Source organism: Molossus molossus, unplaced genomic scaffold, assembly GCF_014108415.1.
Source record: "Molossus molossus isolate mMolMol1 unplaced genomic scaffold, mMolMol1.p scaffold_m16_p_6, whole genome shotgun sequence".
Taxonomy (NCBI): Eukaryota; Metazoa; Chordata; class Mammalia; order Chiroptera; family Molossidae; genus Molossus; species Molossus molossus.
In genome coordinates this window covers 104,812,444-104,831,372 of record NW_023425399.1, presented here as the reverse complement: position 1 = coordinate 104,831,372, position 18,929 = coordinate 104,812,444, and the positions used below count along the sequence as shown (strand labels likewise).

Genomic DNA, 18,929 nt, shown 5'->3' with positions numbered 1-18,929 from the left:
GTCAGAACGAGGGCCCCAGCAGCTCTTCACGGGGGGCTCGCGGGAATGCTGATCAGGGCTGGGCTGCGGTCACAGTGCTCATTGATTTTCGGGTGCGCCCAGCTGCAGGAGGGCTCCCAGGGACTGGCCTCCCCTCCCCCGCAGGGAAACGGGACCTAGGACAGAAGGGCATGCCCTGCAGAGGGTGTGTGCATGCCTCTGAGTCAGTAGGTGGCATGAGCAGGGGACTGTCCCAGACCATGCAGAAGTGACACAGCCCTGGCCGCGCCCCCGATGCCCCTGGGTGGGCAGCACCGAGGAGGGACCGGCGAGGACGAGGAAGCTGGGCTTAGCGAGCCGCAGCCAGGGCGGCGCCAGCCTCAGACCATGAAGCGGTGCTCCTTCCCGTCGTGGGCCATCAGGATGATGTTGCGGTTGGAAGTCCAGATGAGCCGGGCCAGTCGCAGGGCGTTGTGGGGGCCGGGGGAGGCCGGCTGCACCGGGGGCACCTGGTAGGTTTTGATGCAGCGCAGCTGAGGGGCCGAGTTCAGCATGCCGATGCTTCCCAGCAGGGAGGTGTTCATCTGGGGACACAGGGGCACGAGAGCACAGGTGTCGTTACAGACAGTGGTTCCAGCGACTCACACTCCCTCCAGCCGGCTTGCTCACGTTCTCTAGAGTCAGTCTCAACCCCGGAAGGGTCCCTCAGTGTATCTGAAACTACTCTGATGCTGTTCCGGGAAAAGCATAAATCCAGAGAAATTTCACTTTGTGGGGAGAACCTGACAGCTAGTCTAATCTTTAAGAAGGAAGCTACACTGTACATGTTAATAAAACAGTTTAACCGGACAGTGCTTGGAAACGACGGGTATTTTCAACCGCAGTCCTTGTTCCTAACACGCTGAGGGATGGGTCCATGAAGGCAAGTCTGGGGACTTACAATCCGTTTAAGGAAAGGAAGCAAAGTTAAGCAGTAGACAGAGTGAGAAGTTCCTGGGTCAGAGCTCAAAATGTAACCTCCTCCCCCATCGCCACCTACCAACACCTGCCCTCCTCACCTGCTGTTTAAAAACTTCAGCCTCTGAAGGGCTCTGGTCTGTTTGAAGGGGAAACAAGAATCAGCTACGTCTCAGCACGACCTGTGCTCCCTGCTCCTGCGCGCTGGGGACGCGCTGCGATGCCTCGTCGGCAACACCTGATTAGCTGGTGACTTCTGCTTTGTGGCAGCTTTTCTGGAGTTGATTTGAATTGTGAGTTCTTTTAATCCATTCACACAAGTGACGAATAATGTGGGCATTATGGATCCTGAACAACCATGCGTTCAGGTCAAAGTGCTAAACATCCATCGGCAGTTATCTTAGTAAACTGCTGTCCGAGTGACCGAGTCTGAGGAGCCCTTTAGATTCCACATATTACTTCACATCGTCCCAATACACGTCCTTTGTGGTTTTACAGACCACATGGAAACCATACCGAAAAGCAGGAAGGGGGTCTCGGAAATAACATTTTTCTTTGCACTAATTTTATTTCCCAATTCTCTGCAGTCAAGCCTCTATCTAGACATGTGAGATTCTGGGGAGCTGCGTGAAGCATGCAGATTATGACCCAGTGCACCCAGAGGGCTGACACACGAACCCCAGCAAATGCTTGGACGCCAAGGACGCGTGCTGCTGGGCCGCACTCTGCATGTGGATGAGCGGAAGCCGCGCCATCCCTTCCCGGCCCCTCGGCAGCAGGACGGTGTCAGAGGGCGTAAATCACGGTGTCTCTAGCAGGATGCGTGCAGGCTCCGCTGACATTTTCACAATTTAAATCATCTTGAGTAATAACCCTTTTAAGATGACTAATGTTACTGATTTTACTGCATTAATAATAGTGCCGAACACAACACAGAGGTGAGAAAAATCACTAGTGTACGAGGTCACATTTTAAAACCAAATGTGTGGTTATCGTTAACTATTTCTGTTGAAGTTGTGACCACACAGAGCTGAGCAACACCTCACTGGCCTCCTCCCCGAAACTCCACGGAGGACAAAAGTGAATGCCTCATTGCTTTCTGGGGCTTCCCAAAGAATTTCAATATGAGCTTGATTTTATAGTTCTCGCACCAAAATTAACAGGACACAGTAATTTCGTCCTCTTACAGAATGTAGCCAACTGACCCCAAAAGCTGCTGGTTAAAATGAACTGGCGTCCACAGGCATACTGTGCTTTTAGAAAAATCTAGTTGCTCAGTTGATGAATGACCACAGAGTATTTTTCATTCCTTATGGATTTTCCATGAAAATATGTATGAAGCTCGATTTCTGCTGGTGGCTCAGAATGCTCAGGGTATTAAACTCTTCTCTTCAAGTTTAGCCAAGTACAAGAAATGGGCTGAGGGCCACAGGGGGATAGGGAGAGAATATCTTATTTGAATTTTAGGATGGAAAGATTTTTTTAAAGCCCATTACTATAACTGGGTTCCCCTTACAGGCTGAGCCCTGCCCCAAACGACTGATAAATTGATTGACGAATGCCTTCGGGGGCTCACACAGCCTTCCTGCCTCCAAACAGGACTGCGCCCCGTCCTGCAAGGGGTGTGCGATGACAGCTGCACACAGCGGGGGTGACGGGGACTCTCGTGTTACCCATAACTTCTTGCTCTTCAGACCATTCTTCCCCTACGACCTCTTCAAATCAGACGTGACTCTGACACTGGGAGGGTGAATATTAATTTGACTGAGTTTATTAATTTCCAATAAACTCAGTCAAAGAATTCTCACCAAAACGGCGACCCATTTTGTTATTCATTATTAATGTTTTTTGGACTATTGGCTGTCTATAGACTATGCTAAACTGAGGGCAATTTGAGCCTTGAATGAATGAAAACAACCTGGAGTTGTGATATTTGGTAACATTGTTTTTTTCTTGATTACAAAGATAAAGACTTATTGTGGAAAATTCAAATGAGAAAGTAAAAATCCCCTGAGATCTCCCTTCCCAGAGATAACCACTAATAATTTGACACACACCTTTCAGACCTTAGCACACACATAAGGGAAGCCAGTTTAAATAATTTTACATAAACAGGCTCATATTAAAGGGCAGCTTCACAATCTGCTTTTTTTTTTTTTTTGTTTACCAGAATGTTGAGGGCAATCTTTTCATGTTAATTACTATAGATTATATCATCCTTTTAAAATGGCTGAATAGTATTCTATTGTATAATGGAATAAATAAAAACAAATGAAACCAATATCCATCTAATTTGTTATTAGCATTTATGAAAAAGGATACTTATTTGTTAGAGGGTCGTGGAAAAACTTTAGCAGAGAGAATTATGGTTGTATTTTATTACTAAACTCCCCTTGATCAAATATCAATGGATACACTGAAGTGAAATATTCAAATTATAGAAATACGTTGTTGGAGAGTCAAAGAAATTGAAAGATTACCAAATTACATCGTTCAATGATTGGGTATGTAAACTAACTAAAATCTAACATTGGCTTTTCCCTTCCCTTTAAAAATAATGCTTCACAAAACCAGTTCTGTGAAGCTTATTTTCTGAAAACATAGAAACACACGCAGATGTAATTCATCAAAACAGGAAGTGCTTTAATGCTATTCTCAGCGTAAGTAATGCTGCACACAACCTTTCACTAAGTCGCACTTGAGTAATTATCCAACCAATATTTCTCATTAACACTCATTTCTCAGCAAAGGTTTTAATAGCTGATGGCTATTGTAAAGTTCTCTATTAATAAGATTTCGTTAAGTTTGCAAAATATATTACAGTATATTTACTGGAATAATATAAAAGTGTTATCACACATCATTAGAACTAAACAGTATCAGGGCGGGAAACGTCCGGCCCGCGGGCCACTTCAGGCCTGAACATTGATGCCAGCTGACATCACACAACTCTCCAAACTAGCCTGACCACAGACAGCAGGCTAATCTTTAAATTGATAACTCTGTATGGCCCTCGAATGATATTCTGATTATCCAAATGGTCCGTGACAGAAAAGGGTTCCCCATCTCTCAGCAGTCCATTTGGGGAGCACAGTGGTAGACCCGACTGCTGTCTGGACTTTCTGTAATTAAAATAGAAACTCACTATACTTCTGGAAGAGGTTGAATTGTGGTCTCTCCTTGATAAGGCTGAAATGATGTTTCCGTGCCTTCCACTTAAACTCCAAGCCCGTTGGGAATGCTTTAAGCATGTGAGAAACGGGCTGCATTTTAAATTCTAGTGCTGGGTTTAGTGGTAAGAGGACTGGGTGTTGCCTGTCCACGGAACGCCCACGTGTGCAGGTAACACGAGGTGGCCCCTGCCGTGGATGAGCGTGTGGCCTGAAAAACACAGTGCACAAGGCCTAGGGGACAGCAGACAGAGCCCAGAGAACTGGGGACGGAGGGATAGCTCACACGGATACCATCTGTGGAGCGGGCTCGCTCTCGAAGAAAGAAAGGAAGCCAACCGTAACTCCATCAGTGAGCTGGGCAGAGACTGATACAAAGAGAAAAACAGTCAAGGAAGGAATGGACATATCCAGATAGAACCTTGACATCTAGACAAGGGCAAAAAGGTTTACTACATAGAAATTCAGGAACCTACTGGAAAAACTTTCACATTCCTCTATGAGGAATCATACTTTGGGGGGAAGTCAAGTTGGACAAAAAGAATTTTGTTTTTGTTTTTTCCAAAGAAGCAAGCGTGGACACCCCACTAGCTCCTTGAAAACGGGGTCCTGGGACTTGCTGACTCGGTACCCCTGAAGCACAGGCTGGTGCTGGCATTTCAACGCCAGTACCTGTTGAATGAACGGGGTTTTACGTAAATACTTCTCCAGCATTTCAAGAAATAAGAAAAAATCTGTATCAAGTACAGTTGGTGGAGAAGAGACCTCAGTGCTGGGCGCGAGTGGACAGAAGCAACAGGCAGGCAAACGCCCTGAGGACCCCGGCGCAGAGGCCGCTTCCGGACACGGCTCGGGCTCGGGGTGGGCGCCCGCAGACCCGACCTCTGCCCTCCCACCAGCACAAAGAGTGGGCGAGGGCTCTAAGGACAAGAGCGTGATCTGAGCCGATCAAGACGCTGGACCTATTCTGGGAGAAACGATAATGAGATAATAAACTGGGAAACTAAGTAAGAGGAGACTTAGAAAAAGCCTGTGACATTTGGAAGGTGTCACGCTTCAGTGGCATGTTGTTAATTAAGCCATTTATTGTACCTGTTTTACATCTTATTGCTACTGATTTTTTAAAAACCATTATCAAGATGTGTTAGAGTCTTGTTTAAACTTTGTTATTTATTTTTTGTTTTTTTTTTAAGCTTTCAACGCATTAAACTGAATCTCATAAAACACACCTGCAGCTTAGGAGTGTAAGGGTGACAATAAAATTTTAAATTAACCTTTTTGGGGGGGTTGGTAATGTTTGATTTTTTTGGTAATTACCAGGAGTAATGTAATTAAAAAGATTAGAGATTAATCACTGATGGTGAAACAAGTTCTATTGTAAAAATTAGTTGTTTAAAGTTAACGTTCACTTTAATCAGAATCAAACACAGGCATTCTCGTGCCAGTCCACGCTACGCGGATCTGAAGACGCTTGACAGTCTGGGGGTGAAGAGCACGCTGCTCACAGAATAGAATATGAACGGCACGGCGTGAACAGGAGGCTGCCCTTCCTGCCACGTCATGTGCCCCGTCAGCATCGTCTGGGTGCCTCGGATCCGCCAGCAGCCCACGTGCGGCCTCCGCGCCCAGTCTCCGGGGCCAGGCCCCCCCCACCACGCCCTGTGCCCCTCTGCCCGCTGCCCCTCTCCCTCGGCACCCAGCCCTCCCTGCCCTCCCTGCCCTCCCTCTGCATCAGCATGTCTCAGCTCAGATGACACTTCCCCAGGAAGCCATGTCATAGCCCGGTCTCAGCTTCCCCTCTGGACTGTCACTGCCTGCTTATCCACCTGTCTCCCCGAGACTCAGCTCTGAGAGCAGACCCCCTCCCTCCCTGCGTGTGCCCTGCATGCCGGCGTCTGGCACCCTCCCTGCGTGTGCCCCGCATGCCGGCGTCGGGCCCAATCAGGAAGCCGTGAGCACTAACATCTGCTGAAGAAGGGACAGGCGGCAGCCGCGGCAGGAAGCCTGCCCGGCAGGTCATGCCGTAAACCTCAAGACCCAGCCCCTCGGCTCACCTGCCAGAAGGAGATGTGGCTGTCGGTGTTCGAGTAGGTGGCCAGATAGCGTCCATCAGGGGCAAAGGCCACGGCCGTGATCGGCCCCTTGTGTCCGTGGATTGTCTAGAATACAATTCAGAGCCGTTAGCTGTACGCACGCCACAGGACCGTGACACACACGCAAATGTGTTCGATTTCGGACAAGCTGTGTCATGGATAGTAGATGCTGCTCCATGCTTTATTTCATTCATAAAATCAGCTTAGAGCAACCAGCTTAGAGCAGCCAAAGTCCTCTCACTGGTCCCCGCGAGGGTTTCAGCCTTGTTCTGAGGAGTCTGCCGTCTGCCCTGGGAGGACAGCGTGAGCCGTGGCAAAGCAAACACGGACGGGAAACCGGTACGGGAATTCATTTCTGTCCATTAGAGGGAGGAATGTTACAATTAACTAGGAAGGTAAGAAACCAATCACGAAATCTATCCAGGAATCTCCCTCATCTGTAATGAAAAACAACCGAGGCTGTATCACAGCATCCCTGTTCTGGAAGGAGCTAAACACTATGATTTCATCTCCTTACTAATTACATATTTTCATGTTTTATGCTCCATTTCCCACAAATAACACTGTGTTCAGATGCATATGGCTGCAATTAGTAAACACACATATGGGCACGTGTGACCACACATACATCAAATACTATAAAAGACAAGTTAACGGATAATTCTGAGCCTTTGTCAAATATTTCTCATTACATTAAACCATGAATTTAAAAAAGGAAGTTGTATTTTAGACTAGGTGTTTCATAAAAGGTATTTACTAATAAAAAAAAATACACTAAAATTTAATAATATTAATAGTTATCAAGCCCTGGCCGGTTTGGCTCAGTGGTAAGAGCGTCGGCCTGCGGTCTGGAGAGACCCGGGTTCAGTTCCCGCTAAGGGCACGTACCTCGGTTGCAGTTTGTCCCCAGCCCTGGTTGAGTTGTGTGGGTGGCAACCACTTGATGTGTCCCTTTCACGTCGATGTTTCTCTCTCTCTCTCCCTCCCGCTCTATCTGTACAAATAAATAAAATAAAAATAAAAAAAAATCTTTAAAAAATAATTTTATGTTTGGGGGTCACCACAACATGAACTGTATTAAAGGGTCGCGGCATCAGGAAGGTTGAGAACCGCCAAGACCATAGCAGGAAGGTTTGTGGCCATCGGCTATTTTTTGCTGAAGAATTGTGAACCTCGGGTCTTGGTGGACACATCAGGCTCCCCGTGTGATTCCGCCGACACACTGGATATTTCTGTAAGACTCTTCGCGTAATTATTCACATCTGGACACATCAGGCTCACCATGTGATGCCGCCGACACACTGTCTATTTCTGTGAGACTCTTCGCGTCATTACTCACATCTACATGATTACAAGGACGTTCCTCGATGCTCTTTGGATTCTGTTCTTTACTGTCATTAAACATTCAAGGTGAGATCCAGAACAATGCCCGTTTTCCCATGGAGAAATCTAACATACCGGTCTAGCTGGGCTTCGGGGCCAACAGAGAACACTGCTCTGGTCCGGCTGCCTGGCTGCATTTGGGCTCCGCGACTTACCGACTGACTGTGGGACCTCGGACAAGTTATTTAAGTTACGTAACCTCATAGTACCCAAGTGTATAAGGGAGGAATGATGATGACGACGACACTGATAATGCCTGCTTCCAAGAGCTTGGTGAAAATGACCTGAGTTATACAGCTACCGCACTCTGCACAATGCACGGCACAGGGTAAGGCTTCAATAAATACTAGTAACTTTTGTGTTACCCCTCCCCTTACTGAAAGGTGACCAGACACATAGTTGAAAGGTACTGAGAAAGTGGATCTGAAACTGTTCTCAATGCAAAAACGAAACCGTGATTATGCAAGGGGACGCAGGTGTTGCGGAATGCTATGGTGGTAATCGCTTTGCAACTGCTCTGCAACGTGTAAGTGTATCAAATCATCACCTTAAAACTACACAATGTTATATGTCAACTATATCTCAATAAAACTGGAAGCAAGGACCAGACTAATGCAAACAATCACATAACTCAATTACTTGAGTACACCAAAAAGATCCTAATCACATCTCCAAAACACACACCAAAAAGATTCCTAAGTGTAACTCCCAGAATCAGCATCTGCTAACATAGGTGGTCCAGAAACAGATTTCAGATTGGGGAATTTGGTTAAACAGCTGTGGTAACTGTCCATGGTACTAACCCACAAATGTGATAAATTAAGCAAAAGAGTGAGCATGCTGAATAATTATTGCAAGAACCCAGTTGGACCAGTTCAATAATTTTTCAGATTGAAAATTATTGTAGGTATGAGGAAAATGTAATCAATTAAAAGGGAAAAAATGACCACTTACTAGGTCCACTTACTAGGTCAGTTTAATGAGCTCACCAGTAAAGCAGTTTTTTTGTTTGTTTGTTTATTTGTTTTTGTTTTTTAATTGAGATTCAGTTATGCTAAACATCTGGAATTCTATTGGGCCAATATGAGGTTATTTTGTGGTTAAGACAGTTGATTAGTAAGGCCTTTCTCTATAAGAGATGGATTTGTTTCAGTCTGCAAAATGTTTATTTGTTTGTTTGTTTATTATTTTTATCCTCATCCAAGGACATTTTTCCATTTTTTGTTCAGATAGAGGAGGGAGAAGGAGGGAGGGGGAGAGAGAGAGAGAGAGAGACAGAGAGAGAGAGAGAGAGAGAGAGAGAGAGAGAGAGAAACATCACTGTAAAAAGGACACATGGAGTGGCCGCCACCCGCATGACCCAACCAGGGCCGGGAACAAACTGCAACCGAGGTACGTGCCCTTAGCGGGAACCAAACCTGGGTCTCTCTGGGCCACAGGCCAATGCTCTAACTGCTGAGCCAAACTAGCCAGGGCTGCAAAATGTTTTTAAAAATGTTTTCTGAGCCTTTGTTCGAATCCATCAGATATCATGTACAATCAGGGTTTCTAGCCTCTCCTGGAACGGGAGGGTCTGGCCATCCTGGGCTACAGTTCACACCTGGTGACATCAGTCAGAGCTGAGTGGAGGTGACCCCTTCAGCCAGTTCACCAGTCCCAGGGCTGACACAAAACAGGGCCTGTGTACCGAACACCTGCTGACCTGCTGCCTGGCTCCCTCAGTTCCTGCCGGTCCCTGTGGCATTTAATGCAACCGTGCCTTTCACAACATTTAATTCAAACAGTCTTCCAGGCGCTGGGGTGCCTGTATGCATCTAACAGGTGAGCAGACTGAAAGGTCCTCTAAGAAGAGTTGGACTGATATTCCTTTTGGAGATGGGCCCCCAAATTTCAAAACAGAACGCTAAGCCTGCCTCCTTCAGATTAGCATCCCTCCGTGCTCAGCAGCCAGGGGGTACTTCAGACAATCAGAGAATGCAACAGTGAGCTGGCTAGAAGCCAGCAGGTCCAGAGTGTGTACCAACCCAGCGGTCACATTCGGGGACTGCTCTGAGACTCGTCAGGTCAGTCCTGTTGTAAAGGCAGAAAACCCGACACACAGGCTCCTTTGGCACAGTCTTCCTGAACTATTTCATACTGCGTCTTTATCTTTTATAGAGGCTGCTATTTACAACATCTGTTTGAATACTTCTGTATCAGCTGAAGACACTCTTCATTAAGTCTAATAGAAGATCCTGTGAATTAAGTTCATCGTAGAGTTTTCTGCCAGGAAAATGTTAATCTTTCCAGATCAATTCTGTTGCTTTCTTTTATCATGTAACAATGACGACATAACCTAACCCGCGCATGCTTTTCTGCCAGGAAACTCAGAACTGCATGTGTGCTCATTCCATGCGCCTGTTGATAAATACACCTACTCATTTCGCTAATCATTGTCCTGTTTTCCTTTGTTGTGGTTGAGGTCCTGCTAGATACTGAGTTTTTTAATTTGTTCGTTTCTGTGAAGTCTATTCTAGACAAAAGGGGATTACACTTCAGACGAGGACACAGTAACGCGCCAGCACACGCCGTCCACACTGCTAGGTGTCCCACAAGGAAGCAGCACAGAGGAACAGCACTGAGCGCTGACCTCAGCGCGGGCTGACCGACAGAACTGTTGTCCTGAGAGCAAGTGCCACTCACGGTAGCTCGGGTGCTCGCTGTTTCGCATGGTTTGGTGCACCTACTGAGTTCACCGCACTCTCTGCCTAAGAGGTGCTTCAGCCTCAGAGTAATGGAAATGCTGCCATGGTCTTTGTTCGGACTCTGGACGTCTCAGATCTGCGCAGGCACCACCGGAGCTGACAGGAGGCTCTGTCCCCGCACGAGGGATGCAGCTGCGCAGGGGTCACAGCGAATCCTAAGTGCCCTGTGCTGTGGCCAACGCAATGGGTGGGATCGCAAGTGCTAAACTGGAAAGAACACTTTCCAAAATAACAGGTATGGAAATAAAAGGAGGTTTGATCTACTATTTATATGCGAAGGAGTATCATGTCTTGTCATATTTTTTTAGTCAGAGAAATTGCTGTCCTGAATAGACAGCGAAGAAATATAAAGAAATTAATCTAATTCAAGAAGTGCCATGAACAATAAACGAAAATCAAGCCATGACCCCTAGCAGGAGCCGGACTGGTGCGCTGCTAAACACCCACTCCACCGTTCGCTCATGAAAGAAAGAACCTGCAAGGCCGAGTTAATGATGAGCCTGTGTGCGCTCACCCCGCGTCTTCAACAGGCACTTGCAGTGAGCTCTGCAAATGTAATCAACCCTGTTGCACGGAGCAGGGGAAGCGGCTTTCTGAAACCACTTGGTTGGCGTCAACAGAAGCTACAACTGCCCAGAGCATTCTCTCTAAAATTACTCTTGACGTGGTCTGTTTCTCCCTGGAGTTCTTGATACTGTTTCCAAAGAACAAATTTGAGAATTAAACCCAAAAAAGCAGGCCTCTATGACATCCACTTTATAAAAACTGAACAAGATCAAGGAGAACATTGTATATTTATTTGCAGGTCTCATCATTTTTTTAAAGGGGGGAGGGGGACCCAACCATACAAAACACTTTCTTACTTCTAATATAAATTGTGAAAAGTTTCAAAAGTAGGTGAAATCTTGTCATCATAAATACCATCACAAGGGGAAGATTTATAAACTGCTGACACATGTACTTTTGTATAACATTTGCTAAAATAAAGTGAAAAATAAAAGAACTTGGATGTGCTTCGGTGCCCTGCAGTCCCAGGGTTGAGGGAGGAGGCTGCCTTGGTCGCAGGCTTCCTCAGGAGCCGCATGTCTGGTAGGGGATTAAAACAGGCAGTTGCAATTGTGTGTGTGTGTGTGTGGGGGGGTGTTAAAATGTCTGCTGAGCTGAAAATATGTCCCCAGTTGGCAGCACATGGTACCTGAAATTTCTAAAAACTACCATTGTGCTTTGTGTGGAGGCATTTCCCCTAGAGTGTGCTCTGGTGGAGGGGACAAAGGTGTTTTCGTGAGGCACAGGCATGGCAGAAGCAATGAGCTTAGGGCGAACCTGATGAAGGGTCCATGTGTGCAGAGGCGGGAAACAGGTTGGAGGGGGCCAGGCACTCGGAGAGGTGAGGCCTAGGGAGTGAGGACAAGCCCTGGAAAGAAAGGCAGCAGCAACACCAATGACCTCAAGCACCTCTCATTCCTCGTGGTGACCCCTTCTCAGGGTAACAGACAAGGCCAAGCGCGGCGCAGGGTGCGCTCACCTCTGCACCTGCGGCACCAACCACACAGTGGGTCTCTCTCACAGATGTGCCAAAGCCGGAAGAGGGCGGATGAGGAGGAAGGACAGGTCGGATCTGCATGCTTCCTGACATCCGGATGCAGGAGGCCACTGATTCCCTGGCTCACCGGCAGAGGGGGAGCCGCTCAGAGAGCAGACAGACATCGCTCTGGCGGACAGCGCCGCCTGTTGGGCAAGGAGAAGACTCGCCCGCAAAGGGGGCATTTCAGAAGAGGAGAAAAGTGAAGCATCAATCGCTTTCAAGAACCACCCTCCCCTCTTTGCTCTGAAGCAACCCATTTGTGACCATTTTTATTATATATTTAAGGTTCATCTGCTCAAAGAAATAAATTATAGATTTGATAAATAATTTAAGCAGATGAAAATGACATTTAAGAAAAGACAGTCTCGTCTGTGATGGATCAGAAGGCTCAAGTCAAGTTTCGTTGTCTCTGTGGACCCCGCCTCCCGCAGCCTCTGTGTGCCGGGCCGGGGCGGCCCCTTCTCCGCCCTCTGTGGACAGGGCTGCCTCCAGCAGGGCAGGCAGACACAGATCTTTCTTCCTTAAAAAATATGTTTCTAGAGAAGATTCCCAAACCTCCCCGGAGAACCTGTTCCTGTGTTAACAATGGTGCTGTCCTGAAATGTGCCCTTATAGCCAATCTAAACCCCGCGGGCCAGGCCACAGCAGAGACGGCGAGCTGGTCACCTCTTAGCAAGTCCACCTGTTGCAGACTCGACGCCTATTGGAGCAACTTGCCCCCTTTCACTTACTTCTTATTTTCAGGATGACAAAAGAACAAAACAAGACTCTGAGACTATCACCTTTCCTGTCAGGTCACAGTGTCCTTTTTGGATACTTTCTGTGGCCTTTCCTTCAACTCTCTCCAAGCTTTCTAATCACGACGTCTTAGAGCGCATGGTGCCTCCAAGGCCACCGTATTCACTCCCGTCTCGACAGTACAATTTGTATGAGAAGCTGAAATGTCCTGGGTCCGGCTCCCGGTGACCGGAGGTTGTTAGTTTCTTATGACACCACGCAGGAGGCCGGCCTGATGCTTATTCCACCAGCACACTGTCCTGTGGCCCACGGCCCTGTTAGATGGTAATCCTCGAGAACCCCTTGAGAAGAAGAGCTGGTGACCTCGGCACGCAGGTGGCTGGCGTTCCAAGTGCTCCTGGCTGCCTCTAGACCGGGTGTGGGCACCTGAGCCCGGCGGGCAGTCTCGGTTGTGATGAAATCTGGCAAGATGTCCACTGACACAACGTAGCTTACCTCCCCTGCTCTCAATCCCCCACTAAACTTCCCAAAAGCCACCCGAGCTGACTGCACTCTGACAGCTATTTTCACTTAAAAGTGACTCGTGTCTGCTGCCGCCCATGGTCCCGTCTGTTTGTCTGCTCCCCCAGCTTCTCTCTCAACACGTGCATCGTATCGCCTGGGTGCTCACGAGAATGGTTTCTGCCTCACCACTGTGGTCACTGATAAAAATGAATCATATGACTTCACACTTTAATTGAAAACCAAAAAACCCTGGGTTGTCAAAGGACCGCTGCAAAACAGCTTTGGTCGTCAAATACATTTTAAAATGACACACGGAAAGGCACGTCGGTGCTGGGCACGCGGGGAATCCACAGCATGAAAAGAAGAGACTTTTGCAGCACGTGTTGTGTGCCAGTTGCTATTATACACACTTTACAAAAACTCCGTACACCGAAACCCCGCCTCTACGACGCAAGAATACTGTTATTACCCCTACTGCACAGATGCAGAAACTGAGGCCCAGGGCGGGGAGCCGCCGGCTGGGCCCGGACCCAGGCAGTCTGGCGCCTCACGGAGTACCGGGAAAACGAAACTGTGCACGGCCAGAACCACAAACGGCCAGTCCCCAGCTTCCGTGGACTTGATTTCCTACGACCGGCATTTACGCACAGCACACTCCAGCTTTCCTGAGGCCCTTCCCAGGCCCACCATGGAGACTGTGGGCGAGGCCTGGGGCACTCGGGGTGGGCACAGCCTCAGTGCTGCAGCTGTGGGGAGCTGGGCCTCAGAGGGGAACGTCGGCCCCAGTGGCCTCAATACCAGGGAGCCTTCCAGACCCCGAGACTCCTGAGCCCAGGTCTGGAAGTGGTTTCCAATCCAGGGGTGGTCCGGTGGAGGCCCCTGGAACGGGCACCTCCTTTCACATCCTGGTGCTGTCCTGATCCACCTCACCACCCCTGCCACCCTCCCTGTGGGGACGGCAGAATGACGGTCAGCACTGCCTGGCACCGAGGAGGCTGGTGGCCCCGGGGAGCTCACGCACCCCACAGCTTGCACACCCATGGGGACGGGTAGGGTCCCCCAGCCCACTGGGACAGCAGTAGATGAAGGAAAACTCTTTTCCCAGCCCCAGATGTTTACGCCCCTTCAAATAGAGGTTTCAAGACTAGAAGCTGTCCTGTCTTTCTTCATTGGCTGGGAACGAGGAAGACGGTTCGTGCTGGCCCCCGAGACCCAGGCCAGAGGGTGCAGCCCCGTCTCTCATCAGCAGCATCTGTGTGTCTGTCCCTCTCCCTGGCCCTGGTACCTGAAGGTTTTCACCCACCATTAGCTTGTGTGTACCCAAAGCGGCATCCCTACCTACAAGCACCATAAACAAGTACTTGTTGAGGAAAGGATAACTATAGAATTAGGGGCCTGGCTCATCTCACTTGGGTCACAACATACACTCAGTATCGACCCAAACGAGAGTAGATGGTGCACGTCCTCCTACAGCCCCGGACCGAGCGGGCGGGCTTTCTTCCCCCAGGTACCGTCCCGCAGGATCTGCAGCGCCCCAACACGGCCTTGGCGACTGCAGGGACTGGACGAGGTCTGAGGGGTGAAGATGCGACGCTTATCTCTGTAATTTCTTTTCTGGATGGAGGGCCAAGGTGCGCTTCTCATTCGCACTACGCCGACTCTATGTCAGAGTCAACCCGCCACGGCATTTTTCAACCTAAGGGGTACTATTTCCTATCACTATCCACTGGAAAGAATGTACATTCGGGGTGAAAGACAAGTAGATCTGGAATCACTTTAACATCTTAATGGATAAATATAGTAAAGTGAGCTATCTTATGTTTTATTGTACTCTATAAGGCCTCAAGTCAACAGATTCACTTTATTCCTTAAAGAGCTGCAGCGTTTACTCCGTTTTGCTACTGGAAGGTCCTGAAACGTCCCGTGGGGATGAGGTGGCAGAGACGAGCGCAAGGAGCGTTCAGCATCCACGTGTGGGCAACCCTCAGGGACAAGCAGCCGTCTTCGGGGGTTTCCGTGGCGGATTTACACGAACACGCGTGTGTGCAGACACACAACACCCTCCGGGTACAGGAGTCAACATCAACGAGCAAGATTGTGCCACTACTGTAATTCAGGCATTAGTAATGCTTCTAGATTTTTATTACAGTGAAGCTTTTATTTTCACTAATATCAATAATACATTATTAAAATTAACTTTAAAGAGGTCTATGAATGAACAATAGAGATCAAACATTTAATTCAGTAGTTGTTTTCCAATGTTAGACTGTGATAGTCATTATAATAGCAACCTCTGTTAAATATGATGTACTAAGTTTAGAAAATGTCCCCCTTCTAGTCAACTGAGGAACCTTTTCAGATTCAAAGAATAAATGTCTAAGTCTTTCTTGGCATGTTAAAATGATCAATTTTATGGAATTATACTTTGAAAATTATGTTTGCCCAAAATCCCAAACACTGCAAACTTCCAATTATTTTAGAACATCATCATATCATTATCAACAATTTTTGGCTAATACAATTATAATAGGATATTACCATTGTGAGTGAGAGTCCTAAGCCCAATAATCACAACGTAAGAAAAAAAAAATTAAAGCTGTAATTCAAATCGTAACATTTTCAAGTAACTCAAAATTTAAGAACAAATAATCCTATTAAAGGCATGACTAAATTAATGGATAGTCAGCTACTGAATGTTATTGTGATTTAGATAAATGTAGTCCAGTTTTAAATAATAGTGAATAAATTGTTACGAAATATTCATACTGCTGTATAAAGTAATTATAAAACATTTATTCAGGTATAACTCACATATGCTTAAAAAGTTTCAGAAAATGTTTCATTCAGCTTTCAGAAGACCCAAAGCTAAAATTTTTTTAAATCAGTATTTCTAATATAAGTCTATTCAAACCCACACTAGTGTCTTCAAGTGAACAAATGTTTGCTTTTGTATTCTCAGACCACGAAAATTCTGTTGTAAGTATCCCAAGGGTAAGAATTGAACTAACGTAAAATGGTCATAGAGTTTTTCAGACAGGAGAAAACACTGTTGAAGGCAATGCCGTGTGCAGAAACAAGCCGAGGGCCTCCACCGAGTCCTCGGAGCAGGCGCTGCGTGCTTTCTCTGAACCCCCCCCCCCCCGCCACCCCGGGCCCTTCCCGCGCAGGCCTTCCGCAGCCACCTGTCCACGTTAAATGATGGGACTCAGCGCTTTTGTGGGATCTGATCTGGGTTAAGGTGAACAGAGGATGATTTTGGGCTACAGTGCAGGTCAGAACCCTCACACATGATCCTTCCCACCTCTGTTTTGCCTGGTATAGTGACCGGTGACACACAGTTGTCTTATTTAGATCATGTTAAAGCTACAGAGTTTATATTTTTCAAAATCACATTTCAAAAGGATTTAATATTTTTACCATTCCCCAAAAATAAATGACTTAAAACTATTAAACCCAATTAAGGCATTGCATAAAATTTCAAAACTCATACATATATTAACCAGGATATTACCATACCTTTTGGTTCATATATATTTTGGAGAATTGACAGAGCAAATACACCAATACATAACATAGATCCTGGAATTTTACACTTTTGTGGCTCTTCAACTTATTAAAACAGAAAATCAGATTAGTCTGGAATATAACCTAATTAATACTGCTCTATATTACAAGATCCATTTCTTAAGTTGAGAAATGCCAAGTTATAAACCCTCCTAACTTAGATGTAATATTCAAAATGTTTCTTTATATTTAATAGTATAAAACAATACAATAATGACATATTTTTACATATAGCAATTACATTTGCAAATATTCCAGAACAGTTACCATGGCAAAATAACACTACTACTACTTGTCAGTCCTCTGACTTATTCTTAGATTATCCCACATTTATCTTGTGGACTTCTCCTCAGTAGTTTTATGAATAGGGGAACTCTTCTGAAAAATAATTTGCTTATTTGTAAAATAAGACAGATATCATTTGCCCCACCGTGTATGTCCGAGAGTGAGAAAGAAGAATTTGGAACTTGGGAAAAGGTTCAGAGAAGGAGAGACAGACTTGTGTGCATCCGCACATGGACAGATGTTGGCAGCATAGACCCTGTACTCAGCCTTGTTCCCAGTGCACAGCAGTCTCTCCATGAATCTGCTCAATGACCGAGTGGTTGAGATGACCCATGAAGAGCGAGACAGAGGGAAAGACCAAAAGAATGAGGCTGGAACAAAGAGGACACTACCCATGGAAGGAGTGAACAGAAAGGAAAGAGCTGGATCTATTTGAAAAATTATAGATTTGAAATCCTGGGTTTTAGCTAATATTTTTAAGATTTCAATGTTGTCCCCAATATATAAATCACTTTTTTGGGACTTTTTTTTAATGGATCACTGTAGTTAATACCCAACAAAATTACTTTGAAGCTTAATAATATTTTATCTTTTAAATAATAACTCTTTATCAAGTACTAATGATTTAATTCAGGATCAGGAAATAAATTATGAAAAAGTCAAATTTCTAGTATCATAAGTACATATTTGAATTAGAATTAAATTTATAATTCCAAACTACCAATGTTAGTCAACGGCCAAAACTAACAGATGAATATCTGTAATTCTAACTTTGCTTAAATTTCACCAGTTATGCACAAATTTTAGCATTTTAAGAAGGTCATTATATAATATATTTAAGATTTTTCTGAATATAGTTATAAAAAGACAAAAAAAAGATATGCCATTCAAAGTTAGGAAAGATGATTAAAATTATTTTAGAATTGTACAACTGAAACCTATAATTTTATTAACCAATGTCACCCAAATAAACTCAGAAAAAGAAGAAGAAGCCAGGAAAGACGACAGAAAAGAAAATGAAACTTGTACGTATTTTTGTACATGTCACCATATGTACACACTCAGATGTATTTGGTAGCTCATTTTGATATACAGATGCTTTTCAAAAATAAAAGGAGAAATATTTTAACCAAATCAATAATTTATAAAAACTTATATTAATGATCACAATTACCAATTTTGTTCTCATAGCAATTTCAATGATTCACTAGGTTCATAAACGTGAATCAATGCAGGATATACTGGATACTTTACTACTAATTGAAGTCATATGATGCATATTTAAACAAGCATTCCCTATAGTTTTGGTCAAAGAGAATTCACTTAAATCCAAAGGAAAATGAATTAAACAGCCTATCGCTGAGATTAAACTCTGCAGGAATGTCTATTAGATAGACTCAGAGTGGGAGATATGCTGGTAAACCTCTGTATCTTTAATGCAATCATATTGCCTAATGAGAAGCAAAACTAAAAGGCCAATTCACTGTACAATTCAATATTTGGACCATCAGACTCTTTAGCACTTAATAAGCAATTAATATTTGTCAATGGAAAACGTTTTGGTAACACATGGAAATCAATAGCGCTGCCCACTTGTTGTGTTCTAGCATCGACAAGCTACCCAAATAACTGCGATCCTTGAGGAAAACACACGGCTTTGAGGTTTTAATTTAAGTTCTTCCCAAGAAAACATGAATCCTTTGAAGCGTTTGCTTGTTTATAACTCAGACTGTACTTTATTAGTAATGCGGTTATAATTGCTATCATGTATATAACCCATAGATTTGTCTTAAAATAACCTTCTGTGCCTTACTACAGATGATATTAAAAGCATACTTAATACTATGTATACTACTTTTATTTACTTTTGAGCAAAAGCATGTCAAACTCAAGCAAAAGCCTTCCATTTAAAATATGCTCCTTTTAG

The 18,929-nt window shown here is 45.4% G+C and overlaps 1 protein-coding gene across 5 annotated transcripts in view; it reads right to left on the bottom strand.

Annotated features, from left to right (window-relative positions):
- Positions 1 to 344: 344 nt before the first annotated feature.
- Positions 345 to 18,929, bottom strand: part of WDR7 (WD repeat domain 7) — a 320,067-nt gene continuing 301,482 nt past the window's right edge. For all 5 annotated transcript variants that reach the window (XM_036244069.1, XM_036244068.1, XM_036244070.1 and 2 more), the window contains exons 26-27: positions 6,161 to 6,265; positions 345 to 563 (exon numbers count right to left, since the gene is read on the bottom strand). In XM_036244069.1, the coding sequence (XP_036099962.1) occupies positions 360 to 563; positions 6,161 to 6,265 (309 nt within the window). In that variant the 3' untranslated portion in view covers positions 345 to 359. The remainder of the gene's footprint in view (positions 564 to 6,160; positions 6,266 to 18,929) is intronic.